This window comes from Drosophila albomicans, chromosome 2L (genome assembly GCF_009650485.2).
Source record: "Drosophila albomicans strain 15112-1751.03 chromosome 2L, ASM965048v2, whole genome shotgun sequence".
Taxonomy (NCBI): Eukaryota; Metazoa; Arthropoda; class Insecta; order Diptera; family Drosophilidae; genus Drosophila; species Drosophila albomicans.
Window position 1 is genome coordinate 10,362,419 of NC_047628.2, and position 27,082 is coordinate 10,389,500.

Consider the following 27,082-nt stretch of genomic DNA (forward strand, 5'->3'; position numbering starts at 1 on the left):
ATGCCACAAATCGCCTTAGTAGCATATTAAATTGTGCTGTTGATACACATATGCCACATTTTGCCTTTCACTAACTCGTTTAACTGACTTCTCTCATTCTTTGCAGAGGGCATTGTCGCCTACAGCATTCCAAAAGGTGTTCAGCGTGGCATGGAAATCGATCTGTCCGATAAGACCTACGATGGTCAAGAACAAGCCGATCGCTTTGTCAACGGTCTTGGACAACTGGTGGACGGACAGCGTGGCAAGGATAACTTTCGCATGGACATCAATGGCTTTGGTAAAGGTAAAAAACAGAATGCGAACAACAAACGGTCGAGATCAAAAGCCGTTATTAGCCACATAAAGTATTTCAGTCCAAAGACCATTGCATTGCAGTTGTTTTGTGCTGCTTTACAAGTTGTTGCCGCACATAAATGTCACATAAAATTGAGCTTAGCCTCGACTAAGACTAGTTGGATAGCATATCTTATGGAGATTACAGTCAGTACTTGTGCTTTGAGTAAATCAACATGCAGTCTAGTTTTGTACACAGTGAGTGGAATCTAGTTAACGAGCTTCCGCCAAATGAAAAAGAGATCTTTAAAGCAGTGGCAACTTTACATATATTGGGGTGAAGATTTTAGTGTAAATTAAATCTAGTTTAATTAGTAAGACGTTGAAAATATTGACCAGTGATTTATACTGAAATAGGTTAATATATTAAATGCAGGGGAAAATAATAATGAAGATTTGTATTCTGTTTTGTTGAAATAATCATTGACTTAGAATTGACCAATAAAAGCAAGAAATACAATCCTGATTTGGAGATATATCATAATTATTATACTTTTAAATATTATCATTAGCCTTAAAGAATACCGTAAAGCTCACAATGTAATCATTCAGATATATTTTTCGTAATTATCCCATCAAAATGAAAAAAGGTTATTATAAACTTAGAACGCAAAGATTACTTAAATTGTTATTAATATATATATCACTATTTATTTGTTGATCTCAATATTTCCCCTTCATATTTTCTTTAAATGAAATAAACTAAAAAATTCTGTATCTAACTATGCTAATATCTTTTCATTCAGGCTACGAATGGATTGGCTGGCGCAATGATACTCTACTTGGAAGACCTGTGGAAATAACATTTGAGTTTGAGACTGTGCGAAACTTCAGCGCTGTCATAATTCACACGAATAACATGTTCTCGAAAGATGTTCAGGTGAGTCAATAAATTCATAACATAAACCGAATAGCTGTCAACTGCAAGCTACGAGTGCAACTGCATTTCATCACATTTTTATTGCCAATATTCGAATTGCGGTGGATACGTCTTGATACTGTCTGTCTGTCTGTCTGCCTGCCAGTCTGTCTGTTGGTTTGTGGACAGATAAAATGCTACATTAAAAATAAAATATAACAACAGAGCAAAATGAAGTTTAAACAATGTGCGTTTGCGCCTTTTTGTTTGGAAATCGTAAAAATCAACAGCCTGCATGAGGTACGTTTCCCATTCCCATTCCCATACCCAATCCCATTCCCATGCCTCATGCCCCATGCCGCATACCCATAGTCATACCCCTGCAACATTCCCCCGTTCGTCGGCTGCACAGACAAGCTACAAGCCAGACAAACTGGCGGCGGCAAACTGAGCAAATAAATGCTAAACAGTTCCGACAACCACAACAACCACAGTGCAGCAGTAATAAAATAAATTCAAACGAGAACGAACGAACGAACGAAAAAAAAAAAAACAACGACAACGAACGAATTTTATAAACAAACCAAATACGAAATCGAACCTAAACAAACCACAATTGATACGAAACTGACTCAGGTGGCACTTGAAAATGTATGTACTTAAAGTCGAGCGAGCGATCTGAGTGAATATATATGGCATACCATTATATAGTCAATTTCCTTGCTCGTCGAGCTCTTTATCGAAAGTAAACAATGTGCAACGCAGCGCAGTACAACAATCATATAATGATTGGGCACTGTGTTTTTTTTTTTTTTTTTTTTACCCCGAGAAGGGAGCGCACTCCCTATTCCCTTTGCGTTGGCTCATAATCTGGTCATAAAACGGAAAAGAACAGAACTACACAGAACACAACTGAACTGAGCAGAGACTATTTTCATGTCCATTGACCCAAATTTGTTGCGGCAATGTGTTAACTGGTAGATTGAGATAGCTATGAGCCTGTTGACTGATAACAACTCTAAAATTGTTTTCTAGTATTTGGAAGGTACAGCAGCAGCACTATCTTTAATTAAAGCTTGAATGTACAAAATGCATGTTCAATTGAAAAATTCGATTGCATTTCTTGTTCTCTGCTAGTGTCGTAAATCTCTTGTAAATTTCATTCGCTGACAGCTTCGAGTATCGTTCGACAGTTTAATAATTTTTTATATGCGCCCTGTTTGATCTTATCTCTGATAACTTCACTTCACAATATTTGTACATGTTCCTGTTCCTGCTTGTCAAATTTGTGTCAAATTAATCTCGATTTCGTTTTGGCCAGATAACTGGCTGCATTTGTAGCCATTAGAATGCCATAATTATGCATTTAATATGTCGCTTTTAATTGGTGATAAGTTCAACATGTTTTGCGTTTATTGAATGTATCTAAGCGATATTGCCGACAGAAGTATTATGTGAATATAATGGATTGAAGCTAAATATGTTATAAATATCTAGGTCATTATATAAGGTTGAACTCTGCTAATCCGTACTGTCAAATATATTTTGAACTAAATAAATATTATGAATGTAACAAAAAATGTCATTTCAATCTTAATTTGTTTGAATAAAGTTTTTAAGTATTTATATCCGCTACAAATAGATTCAAAGGGTATTATAACTTTGTGCCTTGAAAAAATATATTTAACAGGCATAAATTAAATATATATTTGATCAGCATCAACAACTGAGTCGATAAACCCATTTCCGTCTGCCTGTCATCTGTCCGCCTGGATGTCTGTATGTTTCTTTGATGCCACGTCCACTTAAATTCCGCAAAACATGAAAATTCGATCAGCACGCGCTATTTAAGTTGGAGCCTAGGGCATATTTTTAGTAATTTTAAAATATATATTATTTTTGATAAATCTTACGAAAATGTTATGTTTAAAAATAACAGATATATTTCTAATATATTCAGTATATTTTTTAGATGTTTGGTTTATCTTCATATATTTTGAATGTGTAGAGGACAACCAGACTCGATTGTAGTTTTATTACTTGTTTTAATTCAGTCCGTTTTAATTATACCACATTTACTTAAATACATTTTATTTTATTTTTTAACTCACAGCTCAGTTCAAACTCTTCGTTTACCTGCCGCCTGTATCGACTCAACAATTATGTTTACTTCTTTCTTATCGCTTCCTAGATGGCTGAGTAGTTTTCATGATGATTTTCCATTTCCCCGGTTAACTCACCAATTTATGATGTGGCTTTTTGTATAAATTTTGGCTATCTTCTCAGTTTTATATGCAGCTTCTCCGATTCGGTTAGTGATGCCACTCTAGATAGCGAAGTTTTTCTGACCGTCTTAAGCATTTCACCGCAATTCCGCTGACGTAATTAACCACAAAGTAAGCAGACCCAATTGGCAGCAGCTTCAAACGGCACATAAAATTTCAATTACCACAAATTTTCTTGGGCTTTGATTTGTTGCCGCCATTTCGACGTGAACTGAACTCGACTCTTTGCCTTCGGTTTGTGCTTGGGTTGGGTTGGAATATCTACTACGATGTGGTACCTGGTGACCACTCGGTTTATGGGTTGCCATAATTTACACAGCATCAACGATGTCGTCGACATCGTCGTCGTCGTGGTTGGCGACGTTGTTTGTCGTCGTCTTGCACTCGCTATAATTCTCATTTTTATGATTTTTCATTACCATTTGGCTTTGACCAGCGCCATTCCGAATGCCCCATAAGTCATAAAATTACTTAGTGTGGACTTTTTTCGGAAAGAGGAACGAGCGAGAGTGGGGAATGGGGAATGGGGCACTGGGCTCTGCTCTGGGAAACGCACTGGACAGTTTACTGGAGTCGTGCCATAAATACTCAAAATGCCATTTGTGATGCATTGATAAGCCTAAAATTATGCTAATTGCGTTTTAATTATGACACGCGTGTGGTTGCTGCACCTTTTACCGCACCTGTCTGCCCAGTTGATGCTCCAGCTCCGCCACCAACATCAACACCAACACCAAACGAAGTCCAACACCAAGTCGAAGTCCAAGTCATTACATGTCAGATGTTCGATAAGCCCCTTGAGCTCTTGTGTTGTCGGTTAGCGTCTGCTTGTTTGACTTTGTCTTTAGCATTTCTAATGAGTTTCCCTCCCCTATTCCCCACCCCTCTGGGGCTGCCCCTTGTGTACTCTTTAAAATGCGTGCCCAGATTTATAACCCCGATTAAGACATTGTCGTGGGGGTCTGAGGTCGTCGCCGTGTCTGTCTGTCTACGTGTGGTCCTATTAATTAGTGTGGGGAGCTTAGTCTCTTCAGATTGTTTGTCTCCATAAGTGGCTGACTTCCGCCGTTGCATGCAGCTGCTGCTGCTGTTGCTGCCGCTGGACTGAGAAAGTTTGTTGAAGACACAGTTTGACAGGTGGGATTAGGACCAACTTGTATACTTGGCGTATAGTTTTTGGCGAACGCGCATTATTCCAACTCTCAGCCAGAGACTAATTGCTAAGAACTTTCGGGCAAATTATGTAAAATCATAATTAAACAGACATTCGACTTCAATTAAAGTGCAAACACAAACACAATTATCAAAATAAATAAGCGATTTCGATTGAAGCAAGTTACTCTTAATAGAAGTTAATAGAAGCAAATTTGATTTGCATTAGATTTCTTTAACAATTTGTATTAACAGATGATACAAGTTAGTAATGTCTGTCTGTTTGTTCGTTCTTATGAACACCAAAATCTCAAAAAAAATCGACTAAAGCGTAGATTAAAAAAAAAAAAATTTTTGTAATCGAAGTATTTTTAAGCGTACTTTATCGAAAGCGAGCTTTCTAACTTGTTTAAAAAAGTATCTAACCCACAACATTTATTTATAATAACTAAAATATATTTAAAATTGATAGATATTTCAAATTAGCTTAAACTTAATCAAATTTCAAATTAGCTTAAACTTAATCATATAAATTCTAAAATATAATTAAAGCAAATTTATTTTAAAGTTAATGCAACTTACTCAAAAATTTATTTGTAAATAAAATTGATTAAGTCAATTGATATACAATTAAAAAAGAAGCGACTCTAAGTCTTTATTCGAAGCGCATGTGAAAAGATTGTTAAAGCAAGTTCGATTGTTTATTTTATTAGCAGAGAACAAGCAGTAGTAGGTTTATCTATTTTCTATTTTCTATTGGTATTCAATGCATTTAGCCACATAACATACAAAGTCCACACAACACCTCCAAAACAAATGGCCAAAGGCGACGACAAGTCAACAAGTCAACAACAACTCATTAGCCATGCTCAGCTCAGCAATTGGCAAAGGGGAAATGGAAAAGACAACACTTACACATCCGGCTGGCCCCAAAAAAAACGAAACAGACAGAAAAAAAAAAATAAAATACAAAGTGTAGCCAATGGGTGACCAAAAGTAAATGTTTATTTTATTTACATTATTTTCTTTCGCGTACGTTACTCGTATTCCCTTTTTTTATTATTTCGAGACTTCCGTGGCGCGTCTCGCTTGACCAAAAAAAGAAATACTGTCAGCAGTCGGTAACAAATATGAGAATACAATTCGCGCGTAAAAAACAAAATAAATGTGATTACTTTAATTATTATGCCACTCACAGATACATAAACATGTTCGCAGTCACACACACTCTTGCTCTTACGATGGGGCTTGGGCATTGTCCAGCAAACTGTTACTCATCTTCTTCTCTGCTTTTGCTTGTGCTTGTGCTTCTCTCTTTCAGGTGTTTGTGCACGCCAAAGTTTTCTTCAGCATTGGCGGACGACAGTTCAACGGGGAGCCAGTGCAGTTCTCCTATATGCCAGACCAGGTGCTGGATCATGCACGCGACGTGACAATCAAATTACATCATCGCCTGGGGCGTTATCTGCAGTTGCATTTATATTTCGCCGCACGCTGGATGATGCTCAGCGAGATTACATTTATATCAGGTAAGCGAGACAGAGAGCGACAGAGAGCGAAGCAGCACAGAGCGCAGAGACACAAACTCAGATTCCGACTCGAAAAGTCTCACTCCCAGCTGCAGCCTCCAACTGACACTGCAACGCCCGCTGGGCGAAATACTCACACACACACACAGTGTTGCTGCAAAAATTATTTTATTAAAAAATGTAGCACGAACACGCAAAAGGTAAAAGTTGCAAGAGAGCAAAAAAGAGTAAAACACAAAGATACAAAATAAAAAATAAAATGAAGAGGAAAAGGAAAAGGGTTAACTCGCTGCTCGCTGCTCGCTCGGTTTCTTCCTTCTTGACGGCGGCCACCTGCTGCCCCACTTGCAATAAATGTGAATACATTCGTTGTCAACTATATGAGAGAGTGTGTGGCGCTGTAAGGGAAATTCTCACAGTTGATGTGCCCCTGTTGTTTTTAGTTTAAATTAATTTTTTATGCCCGCTTGTGCTGAGTTGTTACCGCATTTAATGCAGCGATAAAGCGCACAGGTTACACAACCAACAAGCAGCTATTTTGAGTGCTATATTATTAGTAACTGTGGAGCGAACAAATACATTTTGGAGTTAAGTAGCCAAGTATTGAATTTTAAGGTTTAAAAATAACATATGAATATCGTTTTGAAGAAATCTGTTGGTATTATTTTGAATTGTTATACGAATATATACAAATAGTAGTTAGAATGTTAGTATAAATCTAAATCTATAAAATAGTTACACATATTATATTACACATATTTAGTACATGGTTAATTATGCAATTACTTAGAATAAAGCTTTGATTACAATAAACCAGCAATGGAAACATTCAATTTCCTATTTTTGTAAAGATTCAAGAAGAGATGAAGAGAAGATTCTAACTTAACACTCAATAATATTCATTGAAAAATTTGTTAACAGTTGTAATCATGTCTTAAGAATAGAAAGAGAGAAGACTTTCATTTAACATCATAATTATTTGAATCATAATGCAAATTTAATGAAAAGAGAATAGATTTCAACTTAACATTTAAAATAATTGATTAAATTATTATTAAATTAAATCATTATTTTTATAGAACTAAAAAGTAGATCAATTATCTAAAGCGAAGTTATAATAATAAAGATTCTAACTCTTCATTCAATAATAATTTATTTTTATTTTTCCCTAGAAAAAATATAGGAAGAGATAGATTCAAAATTCTTATTCAGCTTGAAATATTAATTATTCAAAGCATTGCATACATTTATTTTTCAACGGTATTTATTTTGAAAAAATTTAGATGTTAGCATAAGGTATTTGTTTGCTGTGCAAAAAGCAAAGTTCGAGCAAACTTAAATTAGTTAAATATTTGATGTCTTCTTGTATTTTGCTTACTGCAAACAAATTTCAACTTGCAACCAATTTCATTTAACATACACAAAATCGAAAGAAAATACTGCTTGGCAAATAATATTTTAAACATCTGTGCATTTGTGGCACTTTTCAGCTCTCAACTATTTTGAGGTCTAACCTTTTATGTTTTCAGCAGTGAAAACATAGAAGAGAGGAAGAAAGGTGAAACCTTTATTTACCTGTGTTCAACTGTTTAATTTTCATTTTACTGCAACACGAACTGGGTAGAAGAGAATTTTCTGCAGTCTGTTAAATACTCATACGAGTCGTTTGAAGTAAAACGAATAACCCAAACAGTAAACATAATTTAGCCAAGCAAACTACAAAACTGCAAAACTCTAAAGTTCAGTGCGCCTGACGGCAGCGGCTCAGCAAACATAAACTGCAACTGCAACTGCCACAACAGCAGCAGCAGCAACAGCAGCAGCAGCAGCAACAACAAGAGCAAATACAAATACAAATGCAAAAACAACAGCTTTGAGCAATTGAAAATTCCACTGACACTAAAAATTCGTTGCGCATTTCATTAAAACCCTTGGCAAACGGCTCGACTCAACTGAACTCGTCTCGTCGACTCTCAACTGGGCTCAATGCTGCTGCATGTATGTGTGTGTGCTTGGATGTAAGTGTGCGTGTGTGTGTGTGTGTGTGTGTCGATGGTGCAAAATATATTACCAAGTGAGAGTCAGACTATGAACCAATTTTTACTTAACTCACATCGCAAGCAAAGCAGCTCGGGGAAGCAACTGGGGAGCTGCTTTGTTTCTCTATACTATATTCTGTGCTGTGTGCAATTGTGCATAGAGTGATACAAAGCGAGACAGCGGGGAAAGGCACTGAGAGGAGGCATTGTAACAAGTATGGGAAACGGAAGCACACACACTCGCAGAAAAAGTGGGGAACGTAGTTGTAGTATGTTAGGTAAAGGAAACAGCAGCTATGGCATATGCTTCACTACAACCAGTAGTAGTAGCAGCAACAGCAAAGCACAAGGATATTGTGAAAATTAAATGAGTTGCATTACTTTTGTGCATTTGAAATTTGCAACTCAATGAGCACAGAGCGCAACCAGTCGAGAACCAAGAAGAACCTCAGGGTTACCCTTCGAGAGAGCGAGCGGGAGAAATGAGAGTGAGAGCCAGAGATAGATATCTGGGGAATGGCAATGGGTAACATCGGCAACATCGTGCTTTCCTGTCTCCAGCTTCCTCGTTTTTCACGTTGCATAATAAAGCGTCACTTTATAGTACTTGCAACACGGAATGCCCTACACATTCAAAGCCTGCAACTCGAGTCCTTAAAAAACTGCAACGAAATCTCCATTATATAAATTATAAATGCCAGCTAAGAATCTTATTGTCAAAAAGATCGAACACAGCAACCTGTTTTTAAAGAAAATAAAAGAAAAGTTCAATCAGCTAGTTTGGGATTTATTCTTTTTGCAGTTTTGTGAAAAAGGGAATTCAATCATCGACTTGCCTCATTTGCGATTCTCTTTTGTTGCCATTTGCCATTGGCTGTGTCTTAGTTCTTTTTGCTTACAGATTTGCTTCTCTTTTTTATTCCTGCATTTCTTCTTTTTTGCCCGAAGCGTATTTAAGCTTGGCAAGTGCTTTGCTTTATAAATCAATAACATTGCAATATATTTTTGCATGTTTCTATCCCCCCATTTGGATTTCGATGCATTCTATTCAACTAGTCCGTCAGTGAGCCAGCCAAGTATTCAAATTCATTTCAATAACTTTGCTGCGCTTTAAATCCTTCAGCAATTTCCCTCGCTTAATCCTTTCTAATTGAAAATCGTTTTGTATTCCCATTCGAGATCTGAGAGTGCTTTTATATGGAATGTTTGTGTGTGTGTGTATGTCTAGGGATGAGGGATAAACAGAGAGGAGGTTTGCTGGATGTTGGATGCTGGATGCTGGATGTTGAATGCTGAATGGTAATGCGCAGTTGATGCTACATGAAATTGCATCATCATATGCAGAGCATATGATGCAGTTGATTTGTTGCACCATTGAAGTGTGCTTCTGGCCTTGAGCTCCTCCTACACTACTTACTCACCTCTCCTCTCCTCTTCACCCCTCCTCCTTCACCTCTTTCCACTCTTAGTTAAGGCAGATTGCAAATTGCAACAATGTGCGTCATTTCGCATTTCGCATTTTGAAATTCCGAATTCGGAATTCGCATCGTAATTTGCTTAATGGTTCAGTTCAGTTCAAGTGCCAGCCAAAGTGCATTGATATTGAAAGCATTAAAGTGCCGAGTGCATAATGCAATCAATGATTTCACAGAGAAGCAAACACAGAAAAAAGAAAGCAAACTTCAGACAAACAATGAGAACTTAATGGAGGTCACGTGCATTGCAACTGATTAAGATAAAGCTGGCAGTAAACACATTCATATTCTTGTACAATCATCGTAAGTTAAAATCGATTTACTCAGCTGGAAATTAAACATAACTCACTTACAGATGAAGTCAAGCTATTGAAATCACCAAAGCAAATCGAATTACTTTAAGCTACTTACAACTATTTATTTAAGCTCCGGAATTTTAGTACTTTTTTTTGCACTTTTATTATTTTAAATACCTTTGGTGTAAAGTAAAGTACTTTACTTTACTTTCGCCAAGCTGACTTTTTATATTATTATTATTAAGAAACAATTGTCATAGAAATCAACGACCGCTGCATTCAGGTCTCAGTTGATTTGGCTGACAATCTGGTATATTTGAACTCTATGGTATATTTTGAAAGTAATAGTATATCGGTATACAAATATAGTATTCGGTATATATTAGTATATTTAGAATGAAATAGAATATCGATATACCAAATATTACGAATTATATATTTCAGTATTTTTTTAGTACCAAGGTGATATGGTATATTTTAAGAATAATACAGCATTTTTTTGCTTTTATTGAAAAACGGTAGCTGTTATCTCAGTCTACTGTTGTTTTGTTACTTATTTTTATATAAATCACAAACAAATTTCTTTGAATTTTTCTCATGCAATAACCACATTAATATTGATATGTCAAACTAATTTAGATAGAAACAACTTTAATACATTTTTCAAATCCCTGAATACACATTATCCCATGCTCAATGCGAGTTTCTTAGGAAATCCTTTAGATACAGCTGTCACATCGATCCATGTGTCAATTGCCAATCTCAGAGCGACTCTCCAAATGCCAAACCACACTCCATACGCTAGACATCAAGTGGTGCCATTAACATTTTGTCTCTCTCTCAGCCAGCGTAACAAATTAGCATATTCGAGGTTCCGTTTTCCTACTCTCCATTTAGATTTGGTTTAGTTGTGTTCCAGGGAGCATATGACGCGACTTTTTACGGGGAAGTGAAGTCGCAGTCGCCGACGCCGTCGCCGTCGCAGTCCCTATTCACAGTGCTACTTTTGGATGCGGCGGACCAACTTCTATGCCACAAGCAACACCCAGAAGCGAGGCAAACCAAACGACAGAATGGCGAAAATGTTGTTGTCGTTGTTGCCGTTGCTATTTGCATGGCAAATTCAAACACACGAAAGTAAACAAAAAACTTTTGTGTGCCAACAAAAAAGTTGACGCCAAAGAAAATAGACGACACGCGGCGGTAACAACAACAACAAGAACAGCAACAACAACAGCAGCACAACAAGTTCAAAATCAATGCCAAGAGCTGTAAAAATTTGCATTTCCCTCAACGGTTTTTCAGCTGTTTTTCGAAATTTTCTGCAAAATGTTCTCGTCAGTTTTTTCCCTGTTTTTGTTTTTAAATATCAAGCGAGCGAGCAAACGAGAAGTTCAACAAACGCTCGAGGCGGAAATGCATTTGGAAATTTGTGCTGCCAACCAGGATAACCAGGACCAAACCATTCTCTATGAGCTAACAAAACAAAGTTACCCGTCCAGTCCGCTGGGTAAACAAGGAAAACCAAAAGCAAAAAAAAAAAAGCGAAAAGCGAGGGGATCGGCAGTTTTGTTATCGACGACTGTCTGCGATGGATGATGGCATTTGCAGCGCTTCTGTTTATTGTCTGGCTGTGAAAGGTCAACAACGCACACGCTTCAACGCGCCCATACTAGTTGAGCTCATGTTCTTGTTGTTGTAGTAGTTGTTGTTTTGTGGGCGAGGCGACACCTAAAAGTATGCAACACTAATTGGCACTCAACTGGGCGTTTCTCCCCCATCAGCGTTGACATTAACTGAAGCAGCAGCAGCAACGGCAACAGCAACAGCTCATTTATCATAATAATCGCGATTCTCTCTCGTTCTCTGCTAATTGCTCTATGTGAGAGCCATTAGCTTGGCTGGTTTATCAAGACGGGCAGCTGTCATCCAATCCCCCCTCAGTCTTCTTGTTGTTGCCTAGCTTTGCTGCACTTTACTACACTTTTTACTGCCTTCTTTTTTCCAGTGCTAACCTAGTTTCTCGGTCTCTCACTCCTTTTGCAGTTCCCGTCGTAGGCAATTTCACAGATGAGGAGCTGCTCAATGTGCCGCCCTCGAATGGCGTTTCCGTGCCAAACACATCGGAATATCCGTTGCAGCGCGATGAAGTGGGCCGAACTGTTGGCAACGGAGGCGTGGAGCGAAGTCAGCAGACCAAGCAAGGTGAGTCGATGGATGGATTGATGAATTGCCCACCCACAACAGCAAAAACAGCAAAAACTCCCAGCTTAATTAGCATCGAGAGTGGGCGCCATGGCCTTAAATATTTACCGCATTTGGAATGCTGAGTTATTTTTAGTTTTTAATTTAAACACAACAACAATAAGTCTTCAATCAGGATCTTACTAATTTGTAGTCTGTGAGTGGGTTTTTTTTTAATTACTCCATTGCTATCATTAACAATGAGTTAACAACACAATAGAGTGTTGCCGGCAAAACAATAAGCGCCCAGCGCCCACAAAGTATACCAGAAGAAAATGGTGAAAAAGTGCAAAAGTTTTTCATTAATTACTTAGCTTTCCTTCTTTTCCACAGCATCAGCATCAGTTGTTTAGTTGCTGTCAGTTCGTAGCTCTGTCTCTCTCTCTATCTTTATCTATTCTCTTTCTCTGTTTTCACTTTGCAGTTATCTCGCCGAAACCCATTGACCATCCGGAAGAGGAAGTAAATTTCGTTGGCGCCATAATCACAACGCTGGCAACGATTATCATGCTTCTGGTTGCCATTATCCTCGTGATAATAGCACGCAATAAGCGCGCACGCGGACGTGGCCATGTGCTGGATGCATTTCAGCACAACTTCAATCCGGACACCCTCGGCGGCATTGATAAGCGACTCAATGGCAATGGCCCTGCCAATGGAATCTTGAAGGTACCAAGTGCTACACATTTTTTTTTTTTTTTTTTTTTTTTTGGGGCCACTAACCGGTTGACATGAAAACTACATAAACTGTGGGTCACTCACCGATCAATGGTCACCACCCAAAATGCATGTCAGTTCACCCACAAAAAAAAAAAAAAAAAATGGAGAGAAAAACTAGCTACCACTAACGCACAAAGGCTTTTCCGCAGTGCCCGGCTCCATATGCAGAAATCATGATTAAAAACTGTAGTGTTGTGTTCTCCGTTGCTGTAGTTGCAGTTGCAATGGCAATGCTGGCAAAAAACTAGGCGTCAATTTTTTGTTAACACATTTTTGTCACCTTTTCGCCCTCAGGTGGTCACAACAATGGATGACAATGAGTCGTCCATTGACAAGAACAGTCTCTACCACGAGCCCTTCAATGTGAACATGTACACGAGCGCAGCCAGTGCCTGTTCCATGAATGACCTGCAGCGTCAGCATGTAACTCCGGACTACACAGGTGAGTTCACGCAGAAGAGAGAGAGAGGGAGTAAAGTGGGGAGAATCTGTTATTGTAGTTGTTGTTACTGGGGGCCATAAACAGTGCTCACAGCATGATTCAAGCATCAGCTCCTGCTGCTTCAACTACGTCTCCAGCTCCTGCTCCAGCTCCCGCTGCTGCTTGCAGCTGCTGGTGTCGTTCCTGATGAGTTTGATGTTTTGCGTCCTGGCTGTGACAGGACATGCAAATGTTTCTGCAGCACACAAAAAAAAAAAAAACAAAAATGAGAAATGCGACTACGACGCAATGCTTAATTTAGCGCACAACATGAAAATCCAGTCGAGTCCAGTCCAGTGCAGCGCAGTCTGATGGACGCTTTGCCAGCGGTGCAGCAGCTATCCAAAAAAAAAAAAAAAGAAAAAGCGGAGGGGGCAAAAAAGAAACTGCGCGCGTTGTTCGCGCCGCAGGACATAATTTTGAATTGCTTAGTCAGCAAAGGCCAACAGAGCTGAGCGAAAGAGTATGCCAACAACGTGATACGTTATGCAACGGCAGCTGCGAAGTATCAGTTTCTATAGTCCATTTATTAGTTCAACACATAACACATACGCAACGTATACGTAATATTGATAAACTATTCAAATAAAACCAGTGAATTGTGCTTCTATGAAGTTAGTTTACTGCTTAACTGGAGCAATTATCGAAAAGCAACCTTATACATTAGTTGAAAATCGAATTTAAGCTGCTTAACAGCCACACAATGTTGCAGATTAACCAACTTATCTTCAAGCTGCAGACAAGCAGAGTAACTAAATGTTGGACTCTCCTCGCAAGGGTTTTCGTTTCATGTATTTCTCGAGTAACATGTGCAGTGTTTAATTGCCACATGGAACATGGAGCATGGAGCACAGAGCACGGAACATGGACCCTTGGACTCTTGGTTAAGGGTTACGAGCTTAGCTACGTAATTTGTAATGAATTCTAATGTCTTCTGTGTGCCGCCTAAAGGCATGCTACACATTTTTTGCTTGCCTTTATCTCATTCTTTCGCTTCATCTCTGTTTCCGTCTCTGTCTCTGTCGTTGTCTCTGTCTCTTTCTCTGTGTTTAGTGTGTAGAAGACTGAAACCAAGCAAAGTGAAGCGCATAAAATCGACAACATGCAGGACAAGCACATTGTTTGCACACATTCCTGGCCCATCGCCATCCTCGTCGTCGTCGTCATCCTCGTCTTCGTCCTCATCATCATTATCATCATCATTATTGTCATCATTGTGATTGTCATCATGAGCGTTTATGGCACGCCTTTCATGCGCTCGAGTCATTTGGCAAAAAGTTTTCTGATGTTGCCTTTGGGTGCATTTTATAACTGGGCAGCAAATATTTGTCATCGTTTTCCCCTCCCTCAACATTTTGATTCTTCGCCAGTCCAATCCACCCGCTCTTCCTGTCTTTGTCTGTCCGTCCGTTGCTATAATAATTTAATTTAGCTCAAATAAATTATAACTTTGGCCATGGAACTCCTCCAGTACCAGTTTCATTCGCAGTCACTCGTCACAGTCTCGCGCGTACCGCACGCTTCAAATTGAGTGCTTGAAACTTCGTTTGGTCTGGCTGCAAAACTTCTGCCACGCCACACAAAACCTGACTGCCACTCTCCACTCACAACACACACTCCACACTCAAATTAAATCCCATTTTTGAAGTCAACTGCCAATTTGCACTGCCAATGCTGAAGCGAATCTCCCTTTATCCTTCTCGCTCCTTAACTGACTGCAATGCCTGCGAAAAACTTCTCACTTAATAACATTGCATGCAAATAAACATGGCAATAAGCCGAAGACGAAGAACGAAACTCGTTTAAAAGCAGGTCGCAATTTTCCCAGCTATGCATGAGACAGTCCAATAGCACCCATAGTTCTGAGTAATCGCCGCAACTATATAGTGCAATGAAAGTGAACTCAAGGGTAGCTAAACTAGCAAGAAATGGGTATACTTAAAGCGTAAAAAGCTGTAAAGGAATTATGGGAAAGCGAACATATGAAAATTATTATAGAATTATACTATAAAGAACCAGCTCCATAAAAAAATATAATAATTACAATCAATTTAATATTTCGTTGGTGCTTGATGAGCATTTCTTATTGTGTAGAAACGTAAATTAGATGATTAGTTTTAGCTATCGCCAGCAAATCAAAAAGTACCTTAAGCTACTCAGAATTATTCAGAAAAAAAAAAACAAATTATACATTTTCGGTTTGCTTATTTACTTTTAATTTTATCAAAATTTCTAAAAAGTATTTGAAAGAATAGCTTTATATTGTATATTAGGTATGCCCCTATGGTAATCCATGATTATTTTTGTGTAAATAGAAATCTTTAACTTCTCCCCGAATAAATACCAAAATACATATCTTCTATTTCAATTTAAATTAAAGGGAAATTAATATTCAACTATATTGTATACAGATGTTAATGCTCTAGCTTAATTCTTTTTGATTTTTTGTGCGATTTAAGCTGTTTAAAGTCTGAATGTTAAAAAAACACAGACCTATCTCATAAACTATGTTTTCCCACAGGGAACTTACAAACATATTATGTAATATAAATAAATATATGTAGGTTTTATTTATATTTATTTTATTTAATTTTACTTATATTTTGTTAAGCCGCCTAGTTTATATTTCTCTTGAAATCCAAAGTCACATTTGGTTGCACAATTCGTGAATGCTTTAATTGGTGTAGGGCATTCAACATTTCTGAAATCTCAAGTTGAAAACGTAAGGCCACAAAACTTTAGTGCAACTTCAAAACTGAGACACTGATTGCTCAAATACATATTTATACTTACATAGTGTACATACTATACACTATACTTACACACATACATACACACACACTCACACACACATGCAAATGCATATACAGACAACTTGCATACGAATTTCACAGAGTCGTCGAAAAGTTTTGTCATTAACGTTGAATTGTCTGTCTCTCGTTGTCTGTCTCTCTCTCTCCCTCTCCCGATCTGTCTGTCTATCGCTGCATATGTCTGTCTCTCTCGCACTGTCTGTTATTTTATGTTTTCACTACTTTTTGGCACTACGAATGCAAAAATGACAGTCAAGACAGAGGCCCACAAGGAGAATAGACAGACAATGAGCCCCACACACATACACACATACACTCACACACACACTCGCACACTCACACAAACTAAATAATGTTATTACAACAACAATAAAATTAAAACTTGTCCGTCTGCGAGCACAAGTGGGAGCGAGACAACAGCATCGCCAAGTTGCAATTAATTTCATTTAGTTTTTTGCCACACGCCATTTTGTCTTGCCCGGGGTTCTGTTTTCCCAACATTTAGTCTCCTCCTCTCTGCTGCAATGAGAGTTGACTAAATGGGAAAAGTTTGAAGTTGAAGGCAACAAAAGTCCTGGACAAGACAAATGAAAGCGAGAGACAAAAGAACAAAGTCCAGTTCGCACAAGTGAGATGGCATTACATGAAACAGACCTGGTCACACTTTATGCAAGATTTGCACTTTACATTTCCCACATGCAAAAGGTTCAAAAAGAAGTGAGTCTACAAAAATATTTAAAAACAGCTGGCAAATTGTTATAGCAACAAAACAGAGGTATTAAAATAATTTTCTAAATATTTTATCTTAAATTTAAAGGTATTTTAAAAAGAATTAAAATAGAATAGAATAATGTTAAGCAAAAAATAGAAAAAGTTTTAGTGTGTAAATACTATGAAACATAGTTTTTTTTATTATTTAAACAATTTGTGTAGTAAGGTAAAAATAGAATTATAAATAAATATATATAGCAGCATTGTGCTTAAAATACTATAAAGTCGAGCTATAAAAATCCTTTTCCTATTTTATATTTTTGTATTTTGTGTTAAGCAAGATTATTACGCAATGCCCTGAAGGGGGAGCGAAAGAAAGATGTTTCATTGTTTTAATTGCTAACAGTTTCTTACTAACAACTTTACGACTTGTGTAGTCGAGTGTAAATTTCACTTGTATATCCGTAAAATTTTGTGGCATCTTTTTGTATAATTCGTTTGCCGGCGCAAAAACTTTTGGCTGGCACGTAAAATGGCGCTTAAAAGTTTATTGTTTTGGCAGCTCAGTTTTATGGTCAAAAATTAACACTCTCTGAACTGGAAACCCCCTTCGCCTCATCCACATTCCCTCACTTTGTTTCTGTTTCTGATTCTGTTTCTGTTTCTCTATCGCTTCTCGCTCACAGATGTGCCGGACATTGTTTGCCAGGACTATGCGGTGCCTCACATGCAGCAGCTGCTACCGAATGCCTCTGGCACTGGCACCGCCCGCAGTTCGCTTAATGCATCCATCGTCGGAGTTGGAGTTGGAGTGGGTGGAGTTGGTGCAGTTCCAGTTCCAGTTGTTGCGGCATCGGCAGCAGCAGCAGCAGTTGCACCACTGCCACCGCCGGTGCCACCGCCACCAGAGAAATATTACGCAGCAACACCAATTTGCAGCAAGCCAGTGATGGGGCCGGCGGGCTCTCAGAGCAGCGGCTCGTTGAGTTTGAGCTCCTCGAACACGGCAGCGACCACGCCCACGCCAACGGGCGGCAAACCGCATCATTACAATTTGGATATGAGCGCTAATTTCGCCGACATCAACGAGGAGCAGGCCAATTGCCAAGTGCAGGAGTTTCCGCGCCAGTCCCTCGTCATCGTCGAGAAGTTGGGCACCGGCGTATTTGGTGAACTGCATTTGTGCGAAACAAATGTGCTGAAGTAAGTATCCCCCAACCCTATTTCTAACTGTATCTGTTTATCTGTATCTGTGTATCTGTGCCCTGCAAGGCCTGTTGCGAAAATGAAACTCAAATTCGTGGCAAAACACACACAAAAATGAGCTGCATTACGGCTTACAGACTACACGGACTGCGAACTGCGGTCTACTATTCCCTGGCTGAAACACCAGCAGCCGCATTCGAGAGCTCTTCACAGTGTAGTACTTGTCTTAATTGTTTGAATGAGCTATTCTAGCTCGATGGAGCAACAGCCGATTAACTTCAACGAGTTGCGCTAATGTTGTAAACGAAGTTCGCCAAAAACTTGGCCTTATCAAAACCGAAATTGATTCGCATTTTCAGACAGGTTACATTTTATGGACATAAATCAATTGTTACTTGAGCAATTCATTCAAACGTTGTCATCAAATGAATGTTCGCTTTGACATATCAACAAACTGCCGCTTACAAAAAAAAAAAAGAAAGGGCTAGTTGCTTACATTTTGCAGATGAAAAGAAAAATCAAAAATTCGTATAACAATAGTTGACAATGAGAAAAACCGCAATACTTTAATGCACACACACACAAGCAGACATGGAGTGAGAGGAAGATTGTAGAAGCATATCAAATGGTTAGATGAAAAGGCATAAAGCAAAGCGAAGCCCGATGAGCGAGTGAGACTGTGAGATGTTGCTGCTGCATGTTGTAGATTGCAGTTTTGCTGGTTGCAGGTTGCAGGTAGCAGGCTGTAGGTATCAGGCTTGTGGCATATAATGCCACGTCTGCGGTAACGACAACAACAACAATGGCAACAGAAGCACATGCTGGCCACAAAAAAGCTTATCAGAAATTCCATTATGAAAACTTTAACCAAAAAGGCAGCCAAAGCATCAGCATCAGCAGCAACGTCAACAGTCAGAAACAGTACCGCAACCAGAACCAGAACCAAAGGGAACCAAGGCATCAGGAATCAGTCGCAGACACAGACGAGACAAGCTCAGCGAAAGAGCGAGAGAGAGAGAGAGAGAAAGAGAACTGAAAAAATTGGCATTGTGCTCGCATGGAGCATGGAGCAGGAGAAGAAACAGTTACCTTTGATTTCATTTTTGCCATTTAATTGAAGCTTTTTATTGCACATTATAAAAGTACTTGTGCCATATGAGTAAAGGGCAATTGTGGGCGTGGTCAGTGGCATCAGTGGATACATTTTGTATGCTGCGGCAAAATGTTCTCATTTCCCCAACAAGATAACATGGCGTATGCGTAACTCAGTGTGTGCTGTTTGATTTTCAACTTGCATGTGTCTATTATAAATTTCATCTGTAGTCTGGGACAATAAAGTCCATCTGTTGTCTGATAACTGTCTATCCAGCTGTCTATTAATATTTTATCAGACTGCCACGCCCCTCACACACACACACACGTACGCAGACAAGAGGCAGTCGACCTCGTTTGGTGTTGGCCACTTGAAGTTTTAGCACAGAAGCGGCAGCCCTTAGAGCATTTCATCTATCTGCTGAATGTGTGTGTGTGTGTGGGACAGTGTGTGCGTGTGTGAGTGTGTATGTTAATTATTTTGCATACAGCTGCCTAGGGGGTTCATCCCTGTCGGCTGCCTGCTGCTACTGCTGCTGCTTTTTCTGCAGCACTGCAGTGCAATATTACGTATACGTAATACGTTTTGTGGCTTTCTAACCGCAAAACTATTAAAGCAAGCAGGCAAATCGAATTGTTACGTTACGTATCAAAATTGCAAAAGGGCGACTACTCTCACATATACTCATATATTGACATCGCCAGAGGAGACCAGGACATTGTTGAGCTGCTCTAATTGATTTTTGCGCTAGAGAGCAATTGTCATGGGCATCCCACATACATATATGCCGTATGCATATACTATATGCATATATTCAATTGATATAGATTGGAAATGCTAGTGTGGTCAGCTGCGAGTGGCAGCACAGCGGGAGATGTGGCTAGGCAACGTACAGTTATCTGTGGTCAACTTGTGAGCATGCAACAAGAGCAACTCACAACACATTTATCAACCGTCAATGCTTAAGTGAAGTATTGAGTTCATCTTTGACATTGTTCACTTTTACATCTACCTAAAACACAATAGCAACATGCAAATAGGTGTGGGAGTTGTTTGATTTAAAGCTCTGTATATTATGAGAGATATAATTTTAAACTGATTGATACGTTTTTAAATCTTTGCAAACTCATCTGGAATAAACTTTTTAAAAGTTGAAACTTGTATAAGGAAGACAATAACTGATCTGCTAAAATACAAAAGTATTACATTTTTTAACAAATTACATTTAAGAAATTTATTTTCGTTAATACACTTATAACGAAATTTTATATTAAATAAATGTACATTTTTTACAACTCCTGTCTTAATACATGTTTAAACATGAAGTAAAATTAATTGGAAACTATTTTACATTGTAAACTTGAATATACAATTGCATTGCATCAATATAAAATTCAGGAAAATAACTCCACTGTAAAGGAGTCTTCTTTCATTCAATACTTATACAGTAAAAAATTAATTAAATAATATATGTGAATAATGAACAAAATAAACAAAATTTTTATAAAATTTTAACTTTAATTACATTAACTTTAAATCTAAATGACAGAAAACGTAATTACATTTTTATAATTTACTTAAATACGTGTTTACATAAATAAATAAATATGTGTTATTTGGCGTAATTTTTATATGATTCGAATTTGAATATAAATATATTTTTACTGCAGATAAGCACTGTCAAACAAAGCACTTAAGTACTTAAATTTGCATTAAGTTGTATTCCATTTAACATATATTTCTTAATGCAATACTTTTAGTGCCACTCTAGTTGCTGTGGCTACGTTGCGACCCGGCGCAAGTGATCATCTTCGAAAGGAATTTCGCAGCAAGGCCAAGCAGCTGACGCGTCTTAATGATCCGAATGTGGCACGTTTGGTGGGCGCCTGTCTGGGGGATGAGCCCATTTGCATGGTGCAGGACTATTCAAATTGTCTTGGGGATTTGAATCAATTTCTACAGGAGCATGTGGCTGAAACCACAGGTCTGATGGCCAACAAGAGTCTAAGGTAAGTGGATGACTTGTTTGTTTTTTCTGGCTCCCTTTAATGAACAGCAATCTAATGTGATGTGTCTCTTTTCTTTTCTTTTTGCCCTGTGCTGCGTTTTTGCGTGCGTTTTTATCGTGCTTCCTGTACCGACGCCATTTGCCGACGCTACACTTCCGGTCTCGTGTTCAATGATTACGCCGATCCACCCAAAACGAACGAAACAACCACCGAACCAACCACCAACAACATGCGCAAACGGATGTAAAAACTTCGTTAACTTTGTTGCCATTGCCACTGTTGCTATCGTCGACGTCGTCGTCGTCGTCGTTCTCATTCTCGTTGTCGTCCTTGCCACACGCGAAAACTTTTGAAATTCTCATTTGACGTTGGCATCCTCCGCTGGCATCCGTTTCATGCCCGCCTTCTCCTCCTCCTACTCCTCCGACTTGCTTGTACTCGTAGCTATGGCTGCTTAGTGTACATTGCCACACAAATTGCATCGGGCATGAAGCATTTGGAGCAAATGAATTTCGTACATCGGGATCTGGCAACAAGGTAAGTGCTAAAGATAAGAATACCCAGCATCGCTTGTCGCCCCCCTTCGTGCTGTCTTTCTTTTGAATTTTTGTCGCATCATTGCAGCAAATTGAAGTTTAACTTAACATGCTGGAAAGTATTTTTGTTTTTCATTTTTTTTCCTGGGTTTTGTACTTTTGGGTTTTCTTGGTGCGTGTTCAAAAAGTTTTTCAACTTGTCGCTGAGTGGCAATCGAGACAAGAAAAGATGTTTCGAAAATCACTTGTACTTTAATTTGCTGCAGAGAGACGCAGCGAAGAAATTCGTGAGAAAATTGTATAAAAATAAACACGTTCTGGGATCAAGTAAATGAAATCATTGATATTTGATGCCAATGCGAACACCTGTGGCACCATCGCCTACTACCTCGGTGTCAACTGAGCGCAAATTGCTTTTTGCAACATTTTGTGCATTACCCAATTCTCAGGTTACTTTAATGAAATTTGTTGTGTCCCACCAAAATGGAATCAACTAATAATATCACATTATTGCCCAGCCAAATTGGCGGCAACGCGGCAAACTGTAAGAAAGAATGAAAGCGAGACCAAGTTATAAATAAAATTGTAATTCAATATATTGGGAACGCTGCTGTCTGCACATTTGCGCATAAAATGTAATCAATTAAAATTAATTTGCTAATGAAAATGTCAACAAGGAGAACGACAGCGACAGCGACAGCGACAACGACAATGGCCATGGCAACACTTGACGACCCTGCTGTCGTTTATGGGCGAATTTTTTGCTTTTAGCTTCTATAAGTGAATGGTAGACATTGTTGTTATAGCAGCCAGCCCCTTAGCTCCGTCGTTGCCGTTCCCGTTGCCGTTGTAGTCATCGCAAACGTCGTCGTCATAACAAATCAATAGACTTTTCCGAACATGTAACATGGCATGCCATGGCGTGGCCATATTTCTTGAATGCCTTTGAAATCCAATAAGAAATTTTGTCGTCTTTTTTTGGCCACACAAATGACTTCCATTGCATAACAATGCAATCCAATAATAATAAAAAAAAAAGTGGAATTCGTTCGATAGGTAAGCAACATATCATTTGACAGCAATTGGCCATGGCGTCCAACCTGTCTTCTGAGTTATCTATATTTTCCTATTCTATTTATTTCTCCTCGTTGTGGCCATGTGTTCCGCAAAAGTTCGCTCGAATTGCTGGCTATAAATTTTTTGGGCATGACAAAGCGGCGTATGCGCAATGTAACTACAAATATTGCGTATGCATGGCGTGGTCCCAAGACATTGGCATATTTATGATGTTTCCATTATAGTTTTACAGCACCAACAATATAAGCGCAAATACTACTAGTGTTTTCATTCGTTGTTTTTTTACTGTAAGCAATAGACAATTGCAAGGCAATTGATTCGAGCCACACGCAAATAGAATTTCTCTTACTAATAGTCGACACACTAACTCACTCGTTGGCTAACGATTTGAGTTATTTATAGCATCAATTATTGTGTCAAAGCCAGAGACAGAAAGAGAAGCGAAGGCTTAGAGCGCTGTCACTAAAGGCATCAAGCAAAAGCACTTACAAGCAGCTGAAAATGTTGCTCTCTTCTTTTCGGGTAGCTTAACATATTTGCCATAAAAATTAACTAAGATTTCAGCCTGAATTCACTTAAATAAGATTTATGCTACATTTGCCCGGCAAACAAAGGACCAGAGGACAAATACACACAGCACACACACACACAGAGAGATAGAGAGACAGAGAGACATGCATGGAATGGAATGGAATATATTCTTGGCATTGTTTGATTTAGCATTTTACCTAGCGAGCAGACAACGAGCCAAGAAACTGACAAAACATTGGCAAATATTGGCCAAAAAAGCCACACTGAATGGCAAAGTGATGGAAAAAAATACAGTTGAGTGATATTTGCACAATGAGACAAGACAGTCGAAAGACGAGAGACAACAGTGTAACTATAACTACTACAGGCGATTAGCTAATAAGAGTAACTAGTAGGGAAATTAACATAACTAATGCTTATAAAATATAAGTTTATATTATTGAGAAGCATTTATTTTGATCATAGAAATAAAGTAGAGTCGAAGTAAACAAATTCCAAAATGTATTATATATCTAATCGATGTGTTAAACTTTAAATCTCTCAATACCGCCATCAATTCGAAGTTGCATTGTTTTTTGGCATACAGAATTCATAGTCAAAAGTTGGCAAATTCTTTTGCACAAACATCGCTCCATCACTCCACTGTAGCTGTAGCTGATATTAGTTAAAATTTCACAACAGTTTTAGCCGTCGCCCGCACAACTGTAAAGTAGTTCTGGCCACAAGCCAAATTTGCACAAATTTGCTGACGACCTCTTTCTCTTTCTCCTTCTCTTACCGTCCTTCGTTCTGCCTGTGGCTATTGCAAGTTGTCACAGCACACTGGGAGGCATACAAATTGTTGGGCAAATGTTGGGGCTCTGAAACTGGAGAGCCATGCCCACGACCACTATTAAAATTTTATACTTAACTAATGTGCTGTTGGTTGGGATTTTACTTCTGGTCGGATTCCAATGGCAAACAGCTGACGTTGAGAAAATTCTCAGCCAGTGCCACAAAAGAGGAAATTCAGTAAATATAAGTGTACACAGTTATTGTTGTTGTTGCTGTTGTTATTATTATTATTGTAGTTGTAGTTGTAGTTCACATGTGTTTTGTCAACAGGAAGTCGGAATTGTCTTTGGATTTGCCATTGCCATTTGCTTTTGCCTTTGCCTTTGCTTTTGTATTTGACTCATAGGAAATGAGTTTATTGCTGTTGTAAATATTGTAAAATGTTGTATTTTTTTGGTTGTGTACTTCAAAACCAAAAACTTTTGCTAAGCCTCAAATTTAGTTGATGTCGGCAAAATGCTAAAATCCTGTCGGCTTCTGCGGTTCGTTTGGTCGTCTGGCCAGCAGAGAGTAGCCTTCTGAGTTCTGTCTACGTATCATTGATTGCAGACTTGTTTTTTTTTTTTTTTGCACACAATGTTGCTCGGGATTAGGATTCATGTCGGGGTTGTATTTTATAATTTAAGTGCTTCTTCTCGACCACAATACCACTTTTCTATAAGACCAACAGTCTAAAGGCTACAGTCAGATTTATCAATCATTCCGAGGTGTTGCATACACAAGCATCAACAGAGTGTGATTAAGTAAGTGCAAAATGTGCTTGAGCAGATAGAAATTTTGCTCAATTCATTTTATAGTCAAATTGTAAATAATATACTACAACTTTGTGCAGTATAATTTGCATATTTTTTAAATGGAAATATATTTAAATAAAAATGAATTTAAGTTGTATAATTTTGTGCCTCCAGCAAATGTATGTAAACGACAGAATGAGTTGTCTCCGAGCTCAGGAGATAACGCAGTCAGGTCATCGTTGCGTTGATTAACAATCTGGTATATTTGAAAATCGATAGTAGTATTTTAAACGTAATAGTACATTCGTATATCAAATGTAGATTCCGGAATATTTTAGTAGTAGTATGGTATATCAATTTGGTATATTGTCCGGCCTCTTTGCTTTGGTCGGCAATCTACTATATTTTAAAATATATACCAAACATAGCATTCGGTATATTTTAATATATTTTTTGTATACTGTGCTGGTATATTATTAAAGAAATACCGCACTGTCTTGCTTTTATCTTAGAGTCGAGCACCCTCGTTACTATCTTAAACATTATTATCTTTATATACTTACGACTTGCATCATCTTGCCATTCGAATCAATTAGCCAATTTACTTTGTAGTATCATTGGCTGCGGTCGCAGGACACTTCACAGCAACTATAAATGATTTAAATGAAACTCCATTGGTATTGTCGTTATGGCAGCACTTTTATCAACATTTCCTGGCAACAAGCCGAGGGCGAGAATGCATGTGAAGGAAGTTGAGAGAACCACAGGATATGAAAACGAAAACGAAAAAAATAAAAAAAAAATATATATGCAGAGCAGCTGCTGTTGCAAGCAGAATCCTTGGCCAAAAAGTGCAATGTATTTCAGTTTCGGCCTTTTAAATAGTTTTGCCTACTTTTGAGCAAAAGACAGAAAGAGAGAGCACAGCAGCAAAAACAATGTGCCCTGTGTGTATTTTCCCATCTATCCCCCTCTCTTACAATTCCCACTTTCTGCTGGCTGAAAGTTTACACTGTGCAAATATGCAGAAATTTATACACACGCACACTGATGCACACGCACACACACACACTGAGGGACAACAACAAAGTACATTTGTAGTGGCACCCATCCATTTCCTTTTGCGACCCTCTCGACGGGCGCATATTGTATAACGACGCATTTTTTCCGCTTTTTCCCGCTGCTTGCAAAACTCTTATCAGCGCCATTTCCCTTCTGGCCAAGTGCTGGGCGTCATGTGGAAAGGGGCGTGCCACTGCGTGCACCCAGAAATTGTTTAAAAATAGTTTCCAAGTGCTGCAAAAGATGATGAAAAAAAAGAAAAAAACGAAACGAACTTCTCGCACACACACACACACAGACAAACAGACGCTATCACTTGGATGAAAGCCCCCCAAAAGATATGAAATTTTGCGCCGAGTGTTGAGTGTTCAGTGTTGAGGGCGTATAAAAAGGGGCGTGCTTGGGCAATGTTGTCATTTATTGCCATTGCTGTGCGTAGTTTTCATGTAATTTTCAAGTATTTTTTCAACACCCAAAAGCTGTGCAGTCTGCGCAACTTAACCAACTTCTTAATATACCCTGTAAGGGCAAAAATGAGGTTTGTCAACCAAAATAGCTTGAGACTAAAATGCTAATACAAAATGATAGGATAAACAAATGACTCAAATTAGAAATTAGATAATATATATATATTTAAACTAATAATATTCAATTAAACATTTTAATAAAAAATACATTCATATGGAGGACTCTAAAAAGTTTAGTTCACCAAATCTCATTTTATTATTAATTAGCAAATATTTTAAGCAATGATTTAATTATTACATAAATGACCAGAATAAAATGTATTAGCAAATAACCCAATCAAGATGTGATTTTTTTTTGCAAATTTATTATTTAATACATTTTTAATGAGCATAATGCACATTTTTAGAGCAGACTTCAAATTAAAATGAAATCATGCACTCTGCTTATTAATAAATAATTCAATTTACTTCATTTTATGAGTATATAAACTAAGTATATAAAATAAATAAATAAATACAACATTTTATTATAATAAGTTATCGGTTAACATCAAATTTTGTTGAATGGTATAAACTTCAAAAATACATTTATA

At 38.1% G+C, this 27,082-nt stretch overlaps 1 protein-coding gene across 2 annotated transcripts in view; it reads left to right on the forward strand.

Annotated features, from left to right (window-relative positions):
- LOC117564236 (discoidin domain-containing receptor 2) overlaps window positions 1–27,082 on the forward strand; it is a 159,423-nt gene that overhangs the window by 82,822 nt on the left and 49,519 nt on the right. Inside the window, exons 6-15 of one of the 2 annotated variants that reach the window (XM_052002801.1) lie at window positions 107–286; window positions 1,083–1,216; window positions 5,954–6,161; window positions 12,018–12,176; window positions 12,640–12,884; window positions 13,230–13,377; window positions 17,627–18,143; window positions 21,000–21,248; window positions 21,693–21,785; window positions 21,973–22,041. In XM_052002801.1, coding sequence (XP_051858761.1) covers window positions 107–286; window positions 1,083–1,216; window positions 5,954–6,161; window positions 12,018–12,176; window positions 12,640–12,884; window positions 13,230–13,377; window positions 17,627–18,143; window positions 21,000–21,248; window positions 21,693–21,785; window positions 21,973–21,991 — 1,952 coding nt within the window. In that variant the 3' untranslated portion in view covers window positions 21,992–22,041. Of the gene's footprint in view, window positions 1–106; window positions 287–1,082; window positions 1,217–5,953; window positions 6,162–12,017; window positions 12,177–12,639; window positions 12,885–13,229; window positions 13,378–17,626; window positions 18,144–20,999; window positions 21,249–21,692; window positions 21,786–21,972; window positions 22,042–27,082 lie in introns of those variants that run through there. The other variant, XM_034242927.2, reaches the window with a different exon arrangement.